This window comes from Zootoca vivipara, chromosome Z2 (genome assembly GCF_965207765.1).
Source record: "Zootoca vivipara chromosome Z2, rZooViv2.hap1.1, whole genome shotgun sequence".
Lineage (NCBI taxonomy): Eukaryota > Metazoa > Chordata > Lepidosauria > Squamata > Lacertidae > Zootoca > Zootoca vivipara.
Window position 1 is genome coordinate 25,089,752 of NC_142585.1, and position 18,973 is coordinate 25,108,724.

The 18,973-nt window shown below is 45.8% G+C and overlaps 1 protein-coding gene across 4 annotated transcripts in view; it reads right to left on the reverse strand.

Annotated features, from left to right (window-relative positions):
- The window catches only part of COL4A6 (collagen type IV alpha 6 chain), a 179,727-nt gene that overhangs the window by 5,878 nt on the left and 154,876 nt on the right, over positions 1 to 18,973 (reverse strand). For all 4 annotated transcript variants that reach the window (XM_088664622.1, XM_088664625.1, XM_088664624.1 and 1 more), the window contains 13 exons: positions 18,185 to 18,366; positions 16,565 to 16,628; positions 16,202 to 16,276; positions 15,452 to 15,559; positions 14,496 to 14,603; positions 12,819 to 12,890; positions 11,907 to 12,032; positions 10,376 to 10,492; positions 9,112 to 9,273; positions 6,531 to 6,629; positions 5,194 to 5,340; positions 4,158 to 4,274; positions 355 to 546 (listed from right to left, as the gene is read on the reverse strand). In XM_088664622.1, the coding sequence (XP_088520748.1) occupies positions 355 to 546; positions 4,158 to 4,274; positions 5,194 to 5,340; positions 6,531 to 6,629; positions 9,112 to 9,273; positions 10,376 to 10,492; positions 11,907 to 12,032; positions 12,819 to 12,890; positions 14,496 to 14,603; positions 15,452 to 15,559; positions 16,202 to 16,276; positions 16,565 to 16,628; positions 18,185 to 18,366 (1,569 nt within the window). The remainder of the gene's footprint in view (positions 1 to 354; positions 547 to 4,157; positions 4,275 to 5,193; positions 5,341 to 6,530; positions 6,630 to 9,111; positions 9,274 to 10,375; positions 10,493 to 11,906; positions 12,033 to 12,818; positions 12,891 to 14,495; positions 14,604 to 15,451; positions 15,560 to 16,201; positions 16,277 to 16,564; positions 16,629 to 18,184; positions 18,367 to 18,973) is intronic.

Here is an 18,973-nt window from a genome sequence, read left to right on the forward strand (position 1 = left end):
AACAGGCCTCTTTTACCTCAAAGGTCACCTGAGGGCAGCCGTACCACCAGGGGGGAAGATGGGAAGCAGGGCCCATTCCATCATTTTTGCAAAAAGCCCAGCTCCATCAAGCAGCTCCTACCCATGAACGGTGCCAGATGTTCATTACAAAAACAACTGTTTTAGAATTGGTGTGTGTGTTTGATTTTTCCCTCTTCCCTCTTCCCTCCCTGTCCCTTTCCCCTTGTGTGCCATGGTTTTTCTAGATTGTAAGCCTGCAGGCAGTGACTGCCTTGTTTTAATGGAATGCATGTAAGACGTTCTGGGAGCCTTTTGGCTTCTGAATAAATAAACAATAAATATTTGCCTGCTTACCAAGGTCCTGGTTGTGAGCCTTCTCCTGGCCCTCCACATACAGCAAACTGTACCCTTCCCAGAGCTTGTTCATCCCTACAGGGCATGGTGGGATCTGTTCTGACTGGCTGTGTTTCACCAAAGTGTAGCCAACCCCAATGCTGCGGCCCGGCATGCCAGGTAAACCAGCAGGACCAGGCTTCCCAGACATTCCTGGGGAGAAAAAGAGAGAGGTTGGATCCTGGCCATGAACGATGTAGTACCAACAAGATTGAGGCTGTCATGGATGAGGAACTCCTCTTCCTTCTCACCTATTCAACTAGTGCTAAGCTAATAACTTTGAGGGCCAAACTACATCAGAGATGCTCTGATGGGCACTTCTAGTGGTTCCCAATGCCCCTGAGCTTCAGCCAGCCTGAAGTTTCAGTTTGGTAGACCTTGCCCTGTGGAACTCCCTGCTTGTACAAGTTCATCAGGAACCATTCTTGCCTTTTTTGGCAGGGGATGTCTCCTAAAAGCAGTGTTATTCACACAGGGCTTCTGCAGTGTGAATCCCCCCCACCCCACCTAGAATTTACAGATGTTTTTATTGTAAGATTGTATGGTGTACACCACCTTTTATTTTTATGAAACTGTGGTTTACAAATAAACAAATACCCCCATGTTTCTCCTAAAATAAGACACGTCTTATATTTATTTTTCCTCCAAAAAAACACACCACGGCTTATTTTCGGGGGATGTCTTATTTTTTCGAGCAGGAGCTGGCAACAGCATGCTGCGCCGAGCCCCGACCCGTTGAGAGCTGGCAGCAGCGAGAGAAGCAGCGGCGGAGGAACCGGCAAGAGGCGGCTGCACGGGAGCTGCTTCGGGGAGCGCAGCGCGAAGAGCCTGGTGAGAGGCAGCTGCGGCTGCAGGTGAAGCCCGGGATCTGCGTGGGCGACTGGGGACAAGCGCCCTGAGCGCCGCGGCGGTAGTGAAGAGGCGCCCGGTCAGCCCGCTTCTCAGCTGATCGGGCGCCTCTTCGCCACCGCCGTTGTGCTCAGGGCGCTCATCCCCAGTCGCCCACGCAGATCCCGGGCTTCACCTGCAGCCGCAGCTGCCTCTCACCAGGCTCTTCGCGCTGCGCTGTGCTCCCCGAAGTGGCTCCTGTGCAGCCGCCTCTTGCCGCGGGGACCGTGCAGCCGCTTCGGGGAGCATAGCGCAGCGCGAAGAGCCTGGTGAGAGGCAGCTGCGGCTGCAGGTGAAGCCCGGGATCTGCGTGGGCAACTGGGGACGAGCGCCCTGAGCACAACGGCGGTGGCGAAGAGGCGCCCGATCAGCTGAGAAGCGGGCTGATCGGGCGCCTCTTCACTACCGCCGCAGCGCTCCGGGCGCTTGTCCCCAGTTGCCCACGCAGATCCCGGGCTTCACCTGCAGCCGCAGCTGCCTCTCACCAGGCTCTTCGCGCTGCGCTGCGCTCCCCGAAGTGGCTCCCACCCCCGGCTTATTTTCGGGGGATGTCTTATATTTATTCTACCAATGAAAAGCCTGACATGGCTTATTTTTGAGGACCGTCTTATTTTAGGAGAAACACGGTACACCGAATGCTTATGAGCAGCATTGTCTTCTCTTCTTCTTTGGTTAGTTATACAGACATGCAGGAAGGGGGGTGTCCTCCCTGGGGGGGGGTGACATCACCCCCACCCCCCTGGGACACTTCCCCTGCCCCCATGGGCGGCTAGCCCCGCCCCTGGGTGCACAGCATGTGTGCTGCTCCAGGTGCCAGAGCATCTAGCTCTGCCTCTGGCCCCCACAGCTGTTTTCAGAACTGCAGCATGGATGCACTGGAATTCTCCTTTCCCCAGCCTACCCCACCCCAACAAGTTCTCCTGCACAACCATGAACATTAGTTTTAAAAGCTTTCATTGTGTGCCAGCCTCCTCTTTCCACATAGCTATGGCTCTCCAGATGTTGTTAGACTCTCAATTCCCATCAGCTCCAGCCAGCATGGCCAATGTTCAATAATGTTCACAGTTTGAGCATAATGCCAATCCTGGACCAACTGCACTGGCTGCCAATTAGTTTCTGCGCCAAATTCAAAGTGCTGGTTTTGACCTCTGAAGCCTTTCATGGCTCAGGACTGCAACACCTCAAGGACCACCCCTCCCTATATCAGACCCTTCAATAATCACCAGAGGCCCTTCTTTGTATGCCTCCTTCCTCCATGACAGGTCCGGAGGGTGGCAACATGAGAATGGGCCTTTTCTGCAGTGGCTCTCCTCTTGTGGAATGCCCTCCCCAGGGAGGCTCACCCAGTGCCTTCATTATACATCTTTGGGTGCCAGGCAATAATATCTCTCTTCTCCCAGGCCTTTGGGTAATTAAACAGTCTATGGCTTTTATAACTGTAGTAACAATCTTTTGTTTGTTACTATATTAGGCCTATACAGTGGTACCTCGACTTACGAATGACTCTACTTATAAAATATTCTACTTACGAAGGGAAAAAACAGCCACACGCTAACGATTTTTTTTGACATCCGAAGGATGCAGGGAGCACAGCGGCGGTGAGGGGCGAAGAAGAGGGGCGAAGCAGGAAGCGTGTTGGCGGCGGTGGGGGGCGAAAAGCGGAGCGCTGAGATGCGACCGCCGATCAGAGCAGCAGCGGCGAGGGCAATGATCCGGGCAGCGAGACAATCGTTGCCCTCGCTGCCACCGCCGCTCTGCCGGCTTCGCCGAGGGAGACTGCTTTAAAGCCGCAGAACAGCTGATCAGCGGTTGCATCTCAGCTCTCTGCTTTTCGCCCCACCGCCGTGCCTGCTGCACCACCGTGCTTCCTGCTTCTTCGAGGGAGCCTTTCATCTGCCCCTCTTCACCGCCGCTGCCCTGCTGGCCTCCTGCCGGATCATTGCCCTCACCGCTGCTGCGCTCCCTGCTCCGTGGTGCAAGACTGCTGCAGCCGTTTTTTCACGCGGCTTTGGGGCTTTTTTCTAGGCTCCGGAACGAATTAATCCGTTTACAATGCATTCCTATGAGAAACCGTGATTCAACTTCCAAATTTTTCTACATACGAATGTGCATTTGGAACGGATTAAATTCGTAAGTCGAGGTACCACTGTATGTGGTTTTGTATTGTATATGCGCTCTATGTGGGGCTACCTTTGAAGGTGACCTGGAAACTACAACTAATCCAGAATGCGGCAGCTAGACTGGTGACTGGGAGCGGCCGCCGACACCACGTAACACCAGTCTTGAAAGACCTACATTGGCTCCCAGTACGTTTCTGAGCACAATTCAAAATGTTGGTGCTGACCTTTAAAGCCCTAAACGGCCTCAGTCCAGTATATCTGAAGGAACGTCTCCACCCCGTTGTTCGGCCCGGAGGTCCTTCTAGAGGTTCCCTTGTTGCGAGAAGTGAAGTTACAGGGAACCAGGCAGAGGGCCTTCTCGGTAGTGACACCCGCCCTGTGGAATGCCCTCCCACCAGATGTCAAAGAGGACAACAACTACCAGACTTTTAGAAGACATCTGAAGGCAGCCCTGTTTTGGGAAGCTTTTAATGTTTAATAGATTATTGTATTTTAATGTTCTGTTGGAAGCCGCCCAGAGTGGCTGGGGAAACCCAGCCAGATGGGCGGGGTATAAATAAATAAATAAATAAATAAATAAATAAATAAATAAATAATAATATTGTAAACCACCCTATGATCCTTCAAAGAATGGTGATATGGAAATTTAATAAATCATAATAATAAATGATGGATATTGTAGTCCCATAGGCTGGAGGGCCACAGATTTCCCATCCCTGCCCTAGACACTAAAGAGACAATGTAAAAAGCATTTACCTTCAAATCCTGGTGGCCCGGTACTTCCTGGAGTCCCTGGATCTCCAACTACACCAGGCGACCCTGGCAAACCATTGACTCCCATCTGGCCCTGTCTACCTGCCATCCCTTTGGGGCCTGTTACATATAAAAAATAGCTTGTTAAGTTTCTTTCTTATACCCCTGTCTTCAGTCTAAACAAGAGATCTGTGTCATGATGAGTAGGACCAGCTTATCTTAACCCAGAGGTGGGGAACCTGTGACTCCAACGCCCATCAGCCCCCAGCTAGCATGGCCAATTGCTAGGGGTGATGGGAGCTGCACTCCAACAGCATCTGGAGGGCCACAGGTTTCCCCACTACTGCCCCAGCCTTTCCACTCAATGCAGCTTAGCATAATAATAATAATAGGACTTCTAAAATGTCCACATTATGAACATCCTTGCTGGGCAGAAGCAGCAGTGGTATCCTAGACAGGTTTAAAAGTGAGTTCTGGGTAGATGGTTGTAGGTTTTCTCCCCAGCACTTTCCCAACACATGGGGAAATCGTATGAACTTTATGCCTCCACTTAAATGGCAGATTCCAAACCACAGAAAATAAAGCCACGTCCCTTTGCTGCAGCTTTCGAAACTAGGTCACACTTATTAGAGGGAAGAGGTGTGCCAAGTCAAAATTGTCTGCATTTTTAACTTTTTTAAAAAAAATTCTGATTGATTTTGCTATACTCCCATTTTAAAATGTGTGTGTGTGTGTGTGTGTGTGTGTGTGTGTGTGTGTGTGTGTGACTCAGTAACCCAATATTGCATTTGATGTTTATGATCCATTGACCACATAAACACAACTGTTATTACGTAATTACTCAATCTCTGCAACCTTTTTACTTGGGAGAGAGTGGCTTAGAGGGAAGAGATAAGGAAAAAGTGAAACAAGGAGTCAAGTGGAAGGGTAGGTTGTGAATCTGAGGATCTACTCTGCTGAGGCCACTGATATACTCCTAAAATTAGGACACAGGAAACTGCCTTATACTGAAGGCATCCACGTAAGGTGCGTGCTTTACCTTGTGGTCCAGTCAGGCCCTGGAACCCAGTATCTCCATTCAAACCAGGGATTCCATCAATTCCTGGCAGTCCAATTAAGCCTGGAGCAACTTTGATTTCTTCAACTTTCTGCACAAGACCAGGAGCCCCTTGAAGCCCAGGAAACCCTGCACATGATGGATAGGAGAATGACCTGCCTTGATTATCAACAGATGGCGGTGAGAAAATATATCACATCACAACCCTAGTCCCCCTCCCCTTTACCATCAGTAGAGAAGACTGTACAACTGGGATGCTAAAGAGAAACAGGAAAAATAATATGGAGAAGATGCAGAACTTTGGAACTCCCTTCCTTGGGAGATTCACCTTGTCCTCTCTTTGCAACCATTCCCTAACCCACCCCCCCTTAGCTTCAGTCAAATTGAGGGGGTGGGGAGAGACATTAGATGTGTGGTTGCTCATATGATCTAATCTTCCTCTCTTGCAGTGTGGTTCCCAAGCGGGAAATGCCCAAGGGAATTTCGCATATGGACAGGCCCCACACACTGATCAAATTTTGGCTTATAAGATCAATCCTGGTAGGGATCTGGCCCTATGAAGCAAAAAGGTTCCCCACTTCTGTTATAGGTAATCAAAATGAAGCTTAAATATAACACAAATTACAAATAAAATATCCAAATACCCCACCTCCCAATAATCATTCGGACATGATGGAAAGAACAAGGTTTCTGTCAGCTAGTATAAAGAATTGCAGTGAAATCATATCACAGCAAAAGGAAACAGAAACTGAAATGGGCAAATCTTTACTGAATTTTGAAAGCCACATGAACAAATACAGATGTTCTGTTCTATGCCAATAGCCAAGTCTTTCTCTGCTGATCTTCATGCAACCAAGAATAGCAACATCTGCTCACAAGAGGGAGATATTATCAGGATCGAGGGAACTCAAAGGTTTATAGAAGTGCCAAAAATATATTCATGAAAAAACATGCCTTAAAAGGGCTGAGGGGGGAGAGCAAAGAATTTATTTATTTATTTATTTTTGCGGGGGAATGGAATGGAGTAGCCTGGAAAAGGGCATGGCTGCCTGGCTGGAACCCTGAACAGGATTCCGCACCACAACCTTTTGGTCCTTCCTGTAAGTGACATATTTATCTTGATCGGATGACAGAAGCTAAACTAAACAAAATTCTGAAAACTCAGTAAGAGGTCCTAACTACTTCAAACCAAAATCTTATTTTTGGCTAATCATGTAACAGGCAGCATAGTTGAGAAGCTATAACATTCTCTTATCACGCTATGTTTTGTTCCATTCCCAAAGTCAAGTGCATCTCCCATGAAGCTGCTTGGCGCTTACCTCGACGGCCTGCTTCACCTTTTGGCCCAGGGAAACCGGAATCTCCTGGAGGACCATCTTTACCTGGCATTCCCATTAAACCTGGGTCACCTCTGAAGCCTAAGAAGATACAAGAGTTATAGACTTGGTTCTGCAACCAGACCACAGAAACTGATACTGGCAATCACATGAGTACATTAGTAAGGGAAAACCAGGCTATTCTGTTTTAGAATAGCATTGAGCAGCTTTCCCCAATCTGTTGCCCTCCAGATGTTTTAAGACTACAACTCCCATCATCATCAGTCAGGGAATTGATGGGAATTGTAGTTGAAAATACCTGGAGGGCCCCAGGCTGAGGAAGCTGGTGTACTGTATAAATTTATACTGTTGCTCAAGGCTTTTTAGGGCAAATCTGCATGCTTTTATATTTTCATTATGCCTGTCCTTTGATTTAAACAATCTTTCCAATTTATTTTATTTTCGGTCTGATTCTGGTCTCTTTGTGATTACCACTGATGTGTTCACTGAAGCAAAATTTAAGAATCTAATTTCATATACCACCTTCGACATCAATGCGGTGAGAAAGCAGGATACAAACGTCTTCGACAAGCAAACACTGCAGAACTTGCTGGATACAGTAGTGGTACCTCGGTTTAAGAACAGCCCTGTTTATGAACTATTCGGTATAAGAACTCCACAAAACCAGAAGTAGTGTTCCGGTTAGTGAACTTTACCTCAGTCTATGAATGGAAGCCAAACAGTGGAAGGGCACCGGCAGCGGGAGGCCTCATTAGGGAAAGTGTGCCTCGGTTTAAGAACGGACCTCCGGAATGGATTAAATTCGTAAACCGAGGCACCACTGTATATGCAAATGGAGCACATATTATTAAAAAAATAATGTGTTTCTTCTCCTCTTACTTATCCTGAAGAGAAGGTAAAGAAAGCAACCATCAAAACAGCAGTGGATTAATTAAAAAACACCAGAGACTGGTGTAATAATTTACTTAGCTGGTGAAGCAAACAAGGGATCCACATTTTCTTTAAAAGATATGACAGCAACAAGGTGTCTGTTTATTTCTTATGCGGAAGCCTATTCAAGCTTCAAAATCAAATTCAGGTGCCTACATTTCCTCCCCAATTAGGATACATATAGCACAGGTAAATTCTGTATGATATAGTTAATTGTGCTAGCTCTCCCACAAACATAATATATTAAGGATTATGATATGTACCTTTATTCCTTTATCAATCTTATATTTTTTTTTGCCTACATCTTAAAAATATTATCCCTGAACATAATCTGATCCTTAAATAAAAAGTAGCTGAGATGGTGGAAGTAATTTTCCACACACTAGCAGTTGCAGAAGCTTCATTCTGATCTTCCAGCTTGAACTGCAACTTTGGCAACAGCACTGTGAAGGGAAAGAAAATAAAAGAAAAAAGGACAACCCAGAGAAAAATCATAGGGCCTTCAAATGCTTGCATCTCCTTTGAGGTTAGTATCACCCTGCCCCAGGAGCGCAGTTCTGGAGCCCAAATCTGGAGTCACTGTCCCAAGTTGAAGCTAAATGGGGATATGAATTCCAGTCTCCCAGGTCCTAGTCTACCACCTCACCAAGACTGGACACTCGGTCACTTTGAGAGAGCTCAACCACAGCCATATGCAAAGTCCAGCTGCATGCTCCCTCCTCTTATATTAGCAAGTGTTTTCCAAAGAGAAAAGGAAGAACCCCAATTTCATATGGAAATTCAACATTTTATACTCATATTATTATCCTAGGCAGAACTGCTCTTTTGCAGAGAAGCTCTGTCCTCCTGGCAGTGTCAGCTTTTGCTGTAAAAGGCGAAAATAGAGAGCATTTCTCTCAGCTCCGCTGTCCTACTTAACACTGAACTCAAAAGATGGAAGGATCTACCTAACTTCCTACTGACTTGTGCTGTAGAACATTTCACTTATTTGGGGCGAAAGCAGAACTGGACTGGGCCTGTTAACACTGTGAGCTTCTTAAAAGCATCTGCCTTTACCCCAGTGGTGGGAAACTGGCCCTGGTGCCAGTTTGGTCTGCTAGCTAGGCCATCCCCTCCACAAACTCACAGCCACCTGATATTGCAGGACCAACCATGACAGGGAACCCCAGTGGAGCTGATCATTCAGTTACAGGGAGGCCCTTCGAACTTTGATTGCTGCCACCCAATGACATTATGACATCAGGTGATTTACAAATGGAAGGTCTCACTCACTTGTCACTGTTCATTTATTTATTTAGATTCCCTACCTGCCCTACACCGTAAGATTGCTGGACAGGTTGGGCCATGTAGTGTGAGGGAATTAAGTTGGATTAAGTTCCCTACTTCTACAGTATTTTTCAAAGTTTCTTGCACACACACATTTAGTTGGGAGCTACGCTGAGTAGTTGGGGCATTGGGCAACCCAGTCACATGGGCAGTATATAAAGCAGCAGCAGCAGCAACAACAACACAATATCCTTTTCCATTTACAGTACTGACCATCACAGCTTAACTTGGGCTTAAGAATGACTAGAAGGAGAAAGCTGTAAAAATAATGTAAAGGATAGACATATTAATGAATGTAACACTGTACCTTTGAATCCTGATGCTCCCGGGACTCCGCCCAACCCAGGGAAGCCCATGTCACCTTTGAAGCCTTTTAGTCCAGGATGACCAGGGAGGCCGGGGTCACCAGTAACACCTTGGTTGGAGGCCGGGCCTGGTGGTCCACGTGGCCCAGGGGGACCTGGGAAGCCTGGGGCAAACAGGAACAAGCAAAGGTAGCTCAGAGACTGTGTTGGTCCTCAGCCTTGGGGTTCCCCCAGGCTCTGCACATCCTCTGCACAGACTACATCCAAGCCAACATAAACACTGCAACATCAATATGGCATCACTGCAGACTGTTGTCAAAAGGGTGCAGGTTATTGTATAACTGAGAGGACACCCTTGCAAGTAGAATCCAAGCTTACAACCTCTAAAATGGTTGTAGGATTTTTAAGAGTGAGGTTTTTATCACCCTTATAACCACAGGGGAAAGATGGCCCTTTAATATGTAGGATGGCAGGAGGATCTGAGTATCAATTAATATTTTGCGCACTTGTTATCCCCCCCCAAACCCCCTCTTGTTCTTGTACCTAAGGAAGAGTTTGCATTTTTACTCTTAGGGTTGCATCCACTGCTGGTCGTACTCAAAGAAGACCCATTGAAATGAATGGAGATAACAAACTTAGGCCCATTCATTTCAGTCTGCTCTGAGTTGGGGTCAGTTGCAGACAACCCTTAATCAGCAGCAATGGTCTGCTCTAGGCATGAAGTGTGATTATGTGTTTTTTTTTTAAAAAAACTGATATTTGTACTACTGCTTTATTGATGTAACTTTGGAAAAGGCTTTTATATTGGCTGAATTATATCTAATGCATTGGATTTTTTTAAAGTAATGAAATTACAATAATATATTTCAAAGTGCTTTTATTTTTAAACATATTATTGTATATTTATGCTTGCAATTTTGTTTGCTGCCTTGAACGGACTTGGTTTGTTCAAGCACATTAACACAACACAAGACTTTTGCTATAGTAGGTCAATTCATTCTTCAGTATATGCATTAAGAAGCATATGCATTCCGCAGGTTAAATGCATGCAAGGTCATTATTCAACCTAATTCGCGTACATTATGCTGATTATAGAACTTAAAGCCTTTGGCTCCAGCTTTTGGGAGGTTGTATTCCTGAACTGCAGGTACAGATTCTGCCACACATTCTGGCAGATTCTCCCATCAGGGCTTTGCTGGTGCTTGATTAATGTGTCTCTCTCTTTCCAGTTTAATTTTTAAAGCGGTCAGATTCCCAACTCCATACCTGGTCTACCATCTTCTCCAGGACGTCCAGCATCACCGGGTCTCCCAGGAATTTTTGATGGAAGAGAGATGCCTGGAGGCCCTTGCAAACCAGGAGAACCCATAGCTCCAGGACGACCTACAGTGACATGGACAACGATTAACTAGAAGAATATGAACTAGGCGCTGCGCGATCCAGCTCACTTTGCTCACCAACACCAACCCCTCACCTAAAGCACCCTTTCCCTCCTTGTCAAGGCTACCACTACCCTTGCCAAACCTCCACCTGCTAGCCTGCTCCACCAACTGGCCTGGGCTACCCAGCCACTTGTTTATTGGTCTCAGTCACCTGCCAGAGTCTCTGGTTCCCTCCTCCTCACCCTCCAATGCTGCAGCAGCTCCAAGAGCCCTGTTTGTTGTCATGCTGTAGCACATAGTACCCCCGGTTGGCAGCCACGCAAACTGTGGCATGATGACATCCTTAAGAAAATATTTATTATATAAAATAAAGGTAAAGGGGCCCCTGACCTTCAGCTCCAGTCGTGCCCGACTCTGGGGTTGCGCCGCTCATCTCGCTCTATAGGCCGAGGGAGCCGGTGTTTGTCCGCAGACAGCTTCCGGGTCATGTGGCCAGCATGACAAAGCTGCTTCTGGTGAACCAGAGCAGCACACCGAAATGCCGTTTACCTTCCCGCTGGAGCGGTCCCTATTTATCTACTTGCACTTTGATGTGCTTTCGAACTGCTAGGTGGGCAGGAGCTGGGAATGAGCAATGGGAGCTCACCCCGTTGCAGGGATTCGAACCGCCGACCTTCTGATCAGCATATCAGATATTCAATCAGAAGTGGACCGTGTGGCATGGAGCTTAATGTGCAATGTCATTTATTATCACAACAAGCTCAGTTATTGTTTTTGGATTATTTAAGTTAAGCTGTTGTTTTATTTTTAACCTATTGCTTTAAGGCAGACATATTTGCCACCATGGTCTCTCCCCCCCACACACATAATGTGCTTTTTTCTGGGGGGATGCAGGGGGACGCATACCCCTAAACATTTTGTGAATCTAAGTTTGGCCTCATTGAGGGGAAGTATTTCAATATGAGTAGGAAAATGAGAATACCCCTAAACATTTTAGAAAAAAAAGCACTGTGTGCACGTGTGCACGTAAACATAACATTTTTGTAACTCTTACAAGAGGGATGGGAACCATTATTCAATCCAGATGTTGGATCATAGTTCCCATTGCTCCCAATCCTTGGCCATGCTATTTTAGGCTGATGGGAGAGGGATCAACATCTATGAGAGGTACAAGTTCCCATCCCAGCCTTACATTGATTACCATACTGCAGTTGTAGTGGGGGGGTGGGGACTGATAGAGGTTTGTGTTAGGCCAGCTTCTGAGTTCATGGCAGAGCTGAAATTTGAACCAGGGACTTCCCAATCCATAGCCCAGTATCTTAACCATTCTGTTGCACCAGCTCTCAACACTCCTCTTCTAGCTCATGATCTCTTTCAGCTGCTGTTTATGATCTCTTGTGGTTGCTGTTATTTACCCAAGTCTCCTGCAGGTCCCTTCTGTCCAGGCAAGCCTGGGGGTCCAACTTGAAAACCAGGAACACCCTGTTCTCCTTTGGCACCTGGCATTCCAGCAGGCCCCGGAAGTCCAATTTCACTCAGACCTAAACAAGGAGTGGGAGGATTAAAAGCAGGTCAAAGCAGCCCATTAAGCACCATCAAAGAACCCCCCCCCCCTGCAATGGGCCAGACAACACTTCTCCCCTCCTCTGCTGGGGGCACAGTATCCTGCTCTGGCACTTAGTTGAGAATGTTGGCAGTGCAATGAAGTTTAAACAGACCACAAAAACTGTTGCAGAGAATGGAATTCTCAGGGGAGCTAAAGAAAAGTATACCTTAATCTCATTGCTGCAATATTTAGGGATTTGGGTATAGGTTGCAGAGAGGGCAAAGGCTCCTTTAGGAATTGGCTGTCGAAGGATTTGAAGTGGCCACATTCCCTCACAGGCAACCTTTTGGGGGGGGGCACATGACAGCAATGGTTGGGGCCAAAGACAAAAGTGGGCAAGACAAAAAACATGACCTTTACCTTTGTGCACCAGGCTACATCACACACACACAGAGAAGTGAACGGTTTCTGCAGGCGCACACACATACTCCCTTCCCTCTCCCTCCCCCACCCACCCAAACAAGCAAGGCAAATTGCCCCAGTCTCAGAACACATTGCAGCCAGACAAAAGCACTCAAGTGAGGGTGAAATGACGGGCCAAGGAGGTGCGTGGGGAGGGTTCCAAGAGCCAGAGAGAGACATGGAGGGTCACATTTGGCAGCCGTGAGGTTCCCCATTCCTGGACCTCAAGGTCCACAGGTGGTCTTGGAGATAACTACCAACAGATGGAGCAGGTGCCCACATTATTAGGTTTCTTCCTAGTCTGTTTCAATTTATTTACCTGGTGTTCCAGGTGAGCCCTTTGTGCCTGGTAAACCATTTAAGCCAATCAAGCCTGGAGAGCCGAGGAATCCTGAGGAAATATTTGGAAAACACTGAATTGAGACACTGGAGGAAAATTGTTTTATTTATTTGAAGATTTATTTTCCCTGCCTTGTAAGCCAGTGGACCTATAGCAAGGCTTACAGTCACCTTTAAAGATACAAATGGAGGGCGCTTTCAGACAGGCGTTTTATTGTGGGCATATTCCACAACATGTTCTTGACACAAGAATAGTGCATTAGTGAGGGATTGGTTCTGCTTCGGTTTGTTCTGCAATTCTTCCCCAGTGCTACCACATTATTGTTCTCCAGGGTGCTGTGGAGCAGTGATTCTCAAAGGGTGCAGGAAGATTTGAGGACAATCAATATTATAGTTTGGGAATGATTCATGTTCTTCTGCAGCTGCACTATTTTATACTTGTTCCATGTTCCAATTGCAAAGCAGTTGTGTTCTGTGTTTCTTTTTGTTTCCCAATGTATTGCTTAACAATAAAAAATTTTGGTATGCTGCAAGCAATTTTTTCCCCTGAAAGTGTGGCTCAGAGGAAAAAAAGTGAGAACCACCGCTACAGAGCAACAAAAGCAGGAAAGTAAGCCAGAACATTTGTGGTATAAAAAGTCACAGGATTTTAGCAGCAAGTTACAGGATATATACTGACTAGAAATAAAGCAGTGTGTCCGCAGCAAAATATTTGCAGGTGTAAATAGTACTGAAAGTGGGACCTAATATGTCTGCCCTGATAGTATCATGATCAAAAAAGGTTTTCCCCATCTTTAATTTTATTTATTTTTATTAAGTCATAAAAATCATGTACCATTTGATTGTAAAAAACAAACAAATCTCAAAGCAGTTTACAAAAAGTTTCACAGTTTAATGTTGACTTTGATTATTATATACTGTATGTTTTTTAATACTTGATATGCTTATAAGCCACCTAGGAAATATTCTTTGATACATTAATGGCCAGTTGTATAAATTTAATTCAACAAATGAAGTCTAAAAACCTAGAGTGAGGAAGGAGAACTGTCCTACCCTATTCCATTATCTTGGGGCCACTGCCGAAAAGGCTCCGTACTGACTCACCATCATAGCAGCAGCAAAGATAGCATAATGGAGTGGGGCTATTCACCCTTCTCCCTCCAGCTGAGCTGCTGCTGTAAAGTAGGATAGAGGGGGGCAAAGCTCTGGAGAGGTCCGCATAGTGCAAATGTCCTGGCAGAACCCATCTGGTGCTCCTGCCACAGCATTTGCACCATGGCAACCTCACTCCCCTCCACCTCAGTATGAAGCAGTGACTTAGTCAGAGGGAGGTCAAGCTGGTCACCTCTGTTGCAGGCTGGCACTGGCAACTCACACCTGCACCAGGGATATCTAACTGTCTGCAACCACATGCTTGCACAGTACCAATGACGGTGCCCTGACTCCACAGTTAGTGGAGCTTGGTGGGAAATTCTCTGCACATGCCTGCCTTCCGAAATGGCCCCGATACTGGACTCACTGAAATGAACAATGGATCGAAGCCTGTTGACTTCAGTCAGTCTGCTCTCAGGGTGATTAATGGTTCATGTCAACCTTTGTCTTTACAGATCTCCCTCCCTACCAACATTTTGGGTAATTTAAGAAAATAAAGTCATACCTTTTAGCCCTGCAATGCCAGGAAGCCCTCTAAGTCCTGGAGGGCCACGCTGCCCAGGAATGCCTGGAAAACCTGGGTTGCCCCTTGAAGTCCCAACTCCAGGGAAACCTGGGATGTGGGGAGGGGGAGAGGAAGAATCAACAGATTAATTTAAGACACAGCTTTAAAATGCACAACACATTATTATTATCTATTTAACTTGTGAGATCTTGCTATGCAAAAAGAATCCAAGTCCCTGAGAGCAGAAGCACACATAAAAGCAAAACGAAACATAAAAATAAAACCCAGTTTTACATTTATGTAAAAACCCAGGCAATTCATGAAAAATACACAAATCAACCCACCCAACAATAGCAGGAAAAAGCTTCAATAGCACAACAGCAGACAGTTACTGTAATCCATATACCTAAACAGCAAAGTTTGAACTCTCAGAAGCTGTGAGCATGTGTACATTGAACTCAGATGAATTTTCAAGAAAACAAGTGCAGGAGAAATTGCTTCCTACCAATAGACCATTGGTCAGTCTAGCTGAGCATTGTCAACACTGGGTTATATCAAACATTAGTCATTCTCAGAGCAGACCATTAAAATTAATGGAAATGACTAAGTTGGGTTCATTAACTTCAGTGGGTCTACTTTCAGCAAAACTCAGTGGATGGAAGGTCCTATCCCAGGGTCATCTAATGAGGTCATGCTTCCAACTTCCTCCTTCAGCTGTATAGTATATAAGGATGTAAAAAGTAACCACTCTCACCACCTCATGACCAAGGCACTCAGAGGCCTTGTGGGTGCTAAGGGTGGCAACCCCTGTTGTAACCACTAAACCCCACTTGCTAATATAAAGTCTTGGAGGGGAGGACAAGAAGGCAGGTTTCCCATGCATTTGTTGAACTGAATATTCATCTCACAGGAAACATGGCCTGTCTGGTTAACTACCCACAAAAGAGCATAGATACCTGGTGGTCCATCTTGGCCAAAGTCCCCCGGTGCACCTTTATTTCCTTTTATCCCAAGGCTTCCTGGGAATCCTGGCTCACCCTTTGGTCCATCAAGTCCTCTTGCACCTCAAAAGATCACACAGGAAGTCATCCCATTGTTTTAGATGTTTGATCCACTGGCCCATTTGGCCACTGGCCCACCACCAATCATCCTGCATCTTTCCCAACTCACTAAAATTTAAGCTGGAATTGCCAGGGACTGACCCTGGGATGTTTCACACACGAAATAAGTCACTGAGCTCCGCCCCTCCCCAAGTATGTATCTACATCCAAAACACATGGTGTGTGCCATCAGAGACAGGTCAGCAGTGCTAAGTTAAAGCCAATTAGTGTATATAATTGTTCCATTGGAGAAATATTTTGCACTAGTGGAGTGTTGTTTCACCTGATAATGCATTATCAGGCTGCTAGTAACTTTGTTGTGCAATAGATTGTGTAATCTATTATGCAACAAATATCTGTGATTGCAACTGTTGTGTTGGATTCCTCTGTTGTGCGACATTTCAGCTAGAGCCCTTGTAGTAGCAGATAGAGAATGTCCAATATAGCCCCATCCTGACAGCGGCAATCTGAAAAATTATGAATAATGCGACTACCTACTTTTAACTTAAAACTAAAGGAGTGTGAAGCCTTAATCAATATTTTAGCAAGATAACCCATAGGTTTTTCCTTTCCAAAGCCTTTCAAAGATCACCATCGGTTGTATACCTGGAAGTCCAGGGCCCCCTTGTTCTCCTTTAGGTCCTACACCACCTGGGATTCCAAATGATTCTCCTCGGTCACCTGGAAGAGGGGAACAACCACCACCACCATTATGTCTCCAGAGGTTCCCATGTAAGCTGCAACTCTCAGAGAGTTAGGAATGATGCATCACACTCAAATTCTACTTACTCAAATGTATACATCTACATAAATCATATAATACTTAACTACTCATCCCATTCTAGCACACCTCCACCAATGCACACAACACACAACTTTACATTCCCCATTAGCACTATCTCTTGTTGTAGCCCCTTTGTAGTTTTCCCCTTGGAAATAGTACCTGAACATATCACACCAGTGACTTACCCTTTGAACCACGCAATCCCATATTCCCTGGGAATCCAGATGGCCCCGAGAAACCCTCATCACCCTGGTGAAGGAAATCACTTTATTTATAATGCACCTTTCACAGAATAAAATATTCCAGAGCAGGATACATTAACAGTTATAGATAAAATTACATCAGCAGGGCAGAGAGAAATGTATGCCCTCACAATGTTCACCGCTATGCAACAGCAGCGCCCATTGCAATACACAGCTTCTGACAGTCATTCCCTGGTGATGTCCGCATGGAACTGGTCCTTGTGAAAGGTCCAGCCCACATCCAAGCCCGTGTTCTCAAAGGGTTCAGAAAGACAGAGGACTCCTCCAGACAACCTCACTGAGTATTCATCTTTATGTGTTTGCTCAAAGCTTATGAGGAGGTTAGACTATGTCTGGTTTGTCAGAATTATGATACAAATGTATTTGGTTAAAAGAATTCACTGGATCCCTAAATCCGAAATGCAGGGGAACCACAGTTTTCAGTAAAGGCAGTTTTTAAAAAGTTACAAAACATGCAGCAATAAAGTGTGGGAATTTAGGCTGCTTAAACCTTTTAAATATATTGTCCTGAGTCATTTAAAGTGTTTCCCTTTGTACCCACTTGCAGTGAACAGACTACACAGTTTAGTAAGTTTACAAACGCATCAAAGGTCAGAATCATATGCCTTTCCATACAGCAGCAGGAAAAACTCAGGCAGAAATCTTGTTACAAAATACAGTAGAAAGCATTTCTAAATATGTGGTCTGTGCTTGGAGCCCCAGCTCCAGACCTCCAATCCTTACAATTTTCACATGGTAGACTGAGAGTGAGCAAAGAAGCTTCACTTCCTTCTTTACCAGAGGTGAGGGGGCATGACTTAGTCAAGTCTAGCAACAACACCTTACTTTGTGATCCTAACCCCTTCACGCATTAATGGATGTTCGGCTTCCAAAAAACGTTTGCAAATTGGAACACTTACTTCTGGGTTTGCGGTGTTTGGGAGCCGATTTGTTCGACAACTAAGCCGTTCGAGAACCAAGGTACCACTGTACTGCAATTTATCCCACACAGCTTTTATTGAGCATTTGTTCTGTTTATATGTCTTCCTGCTAATTATTCGTTCATCCCATGCTTTTCAGGGCATTTCCCCATCTCTTTGCTAAGCAAAAAGAGCCCCTGTGTGCTTTTTAGAGAGGATTCATTCTGCCCAGGTGACAGAGCACTTTAATCCAGTTTAACTGCAAAACGCAAATTTCTAGTATGCACTTTAACCCCTCCCACAAAACAGTGGAAGCCTGTAGGCACTCACAAAAGCCAGGCCTAAGGTTTATATGGCGGAATGATGTACATGACCTGCTTCCATTTGGCTCTCCCTTCAGAGTCGGACAGTAGTACTCTGCTGTATACACTGTAACTTTAAAGCACACTCAAAACACATTCTTTCCCTCAAATAATTCTGGGCACTGTAGTTCACCCCATCACAGAGTTACAATCTCCAGCAAGCCTTAACAAGCCACACTTCCCATAACTCTCTGAGAGAAAGAATTCGCTTTGAATGTGCTTTAAAGCAGTCAAAAGGAATCCAACATAAGTCCCCATTTGGAAAGAAACAGCATACTTACATTTCCTCCGGGCATTCCTGGAAAACCTAGGATGCCAGAGGTTCCCTTCTGTCCTGGGAAGCCGGGAGAACCAGATGTTCCAGGGAGACCTGAGTCTCCAGGAGGTCCTTTCTCTCTGCCTGGAAGCCCAGCTATTCCTGGGGGTCCTGGCTGTCCACGGGGACCAGGGAGTCCCTTGTTCCCTACAGGAAAGGAAAGCAAAGTTGTTATGATTTGTGGTGGCTGGTAGGGCAGAAGACAAGGAGTCCAACAGTAGATGGAGCTAGAGCCAATAAAGGCATCGCCAACTCAGTCTAGTTTCCCCAGTTTTGCCCTCTTCCTTCTTCCTGATGGACAACAAGGACAAAACTGAGGGCTGATCCAGACTTCCTTTTGTGCCATGTTTCTAGGCCCAGGTCCATGCTTTAAAGCAGGCACCCCCAAACTCTGCCCTCCTTATGTTTTGGGACTACAACCTCCATTATCCCTAGCTAACAGGACCAGTGGTCAAGGATGATGGGAATTGTAGTCCCAAAACATCTACAGGACCGAGTTTGGGGATGCATGCTTTAAAGCTCTGTGTCCAAGTGCCTTTCTTTCTTTCTTTTTGGCCCGGTGCTTTCCATGTGAAAAACTGGTTTTTAACACTGAATCTGAGCAAACAACAATCTGCGTAATAATCTGAATTGCCATTTGTTCCAAGTCAGCGTTAAAGAGTGGGTTTCCTCATATAGTGTACTATATCCCAGAAGCTTTTGATTTTTTTCACAGGTCCACCAGATATGTATAAGTGTCCCTTCTGCTTTTTTA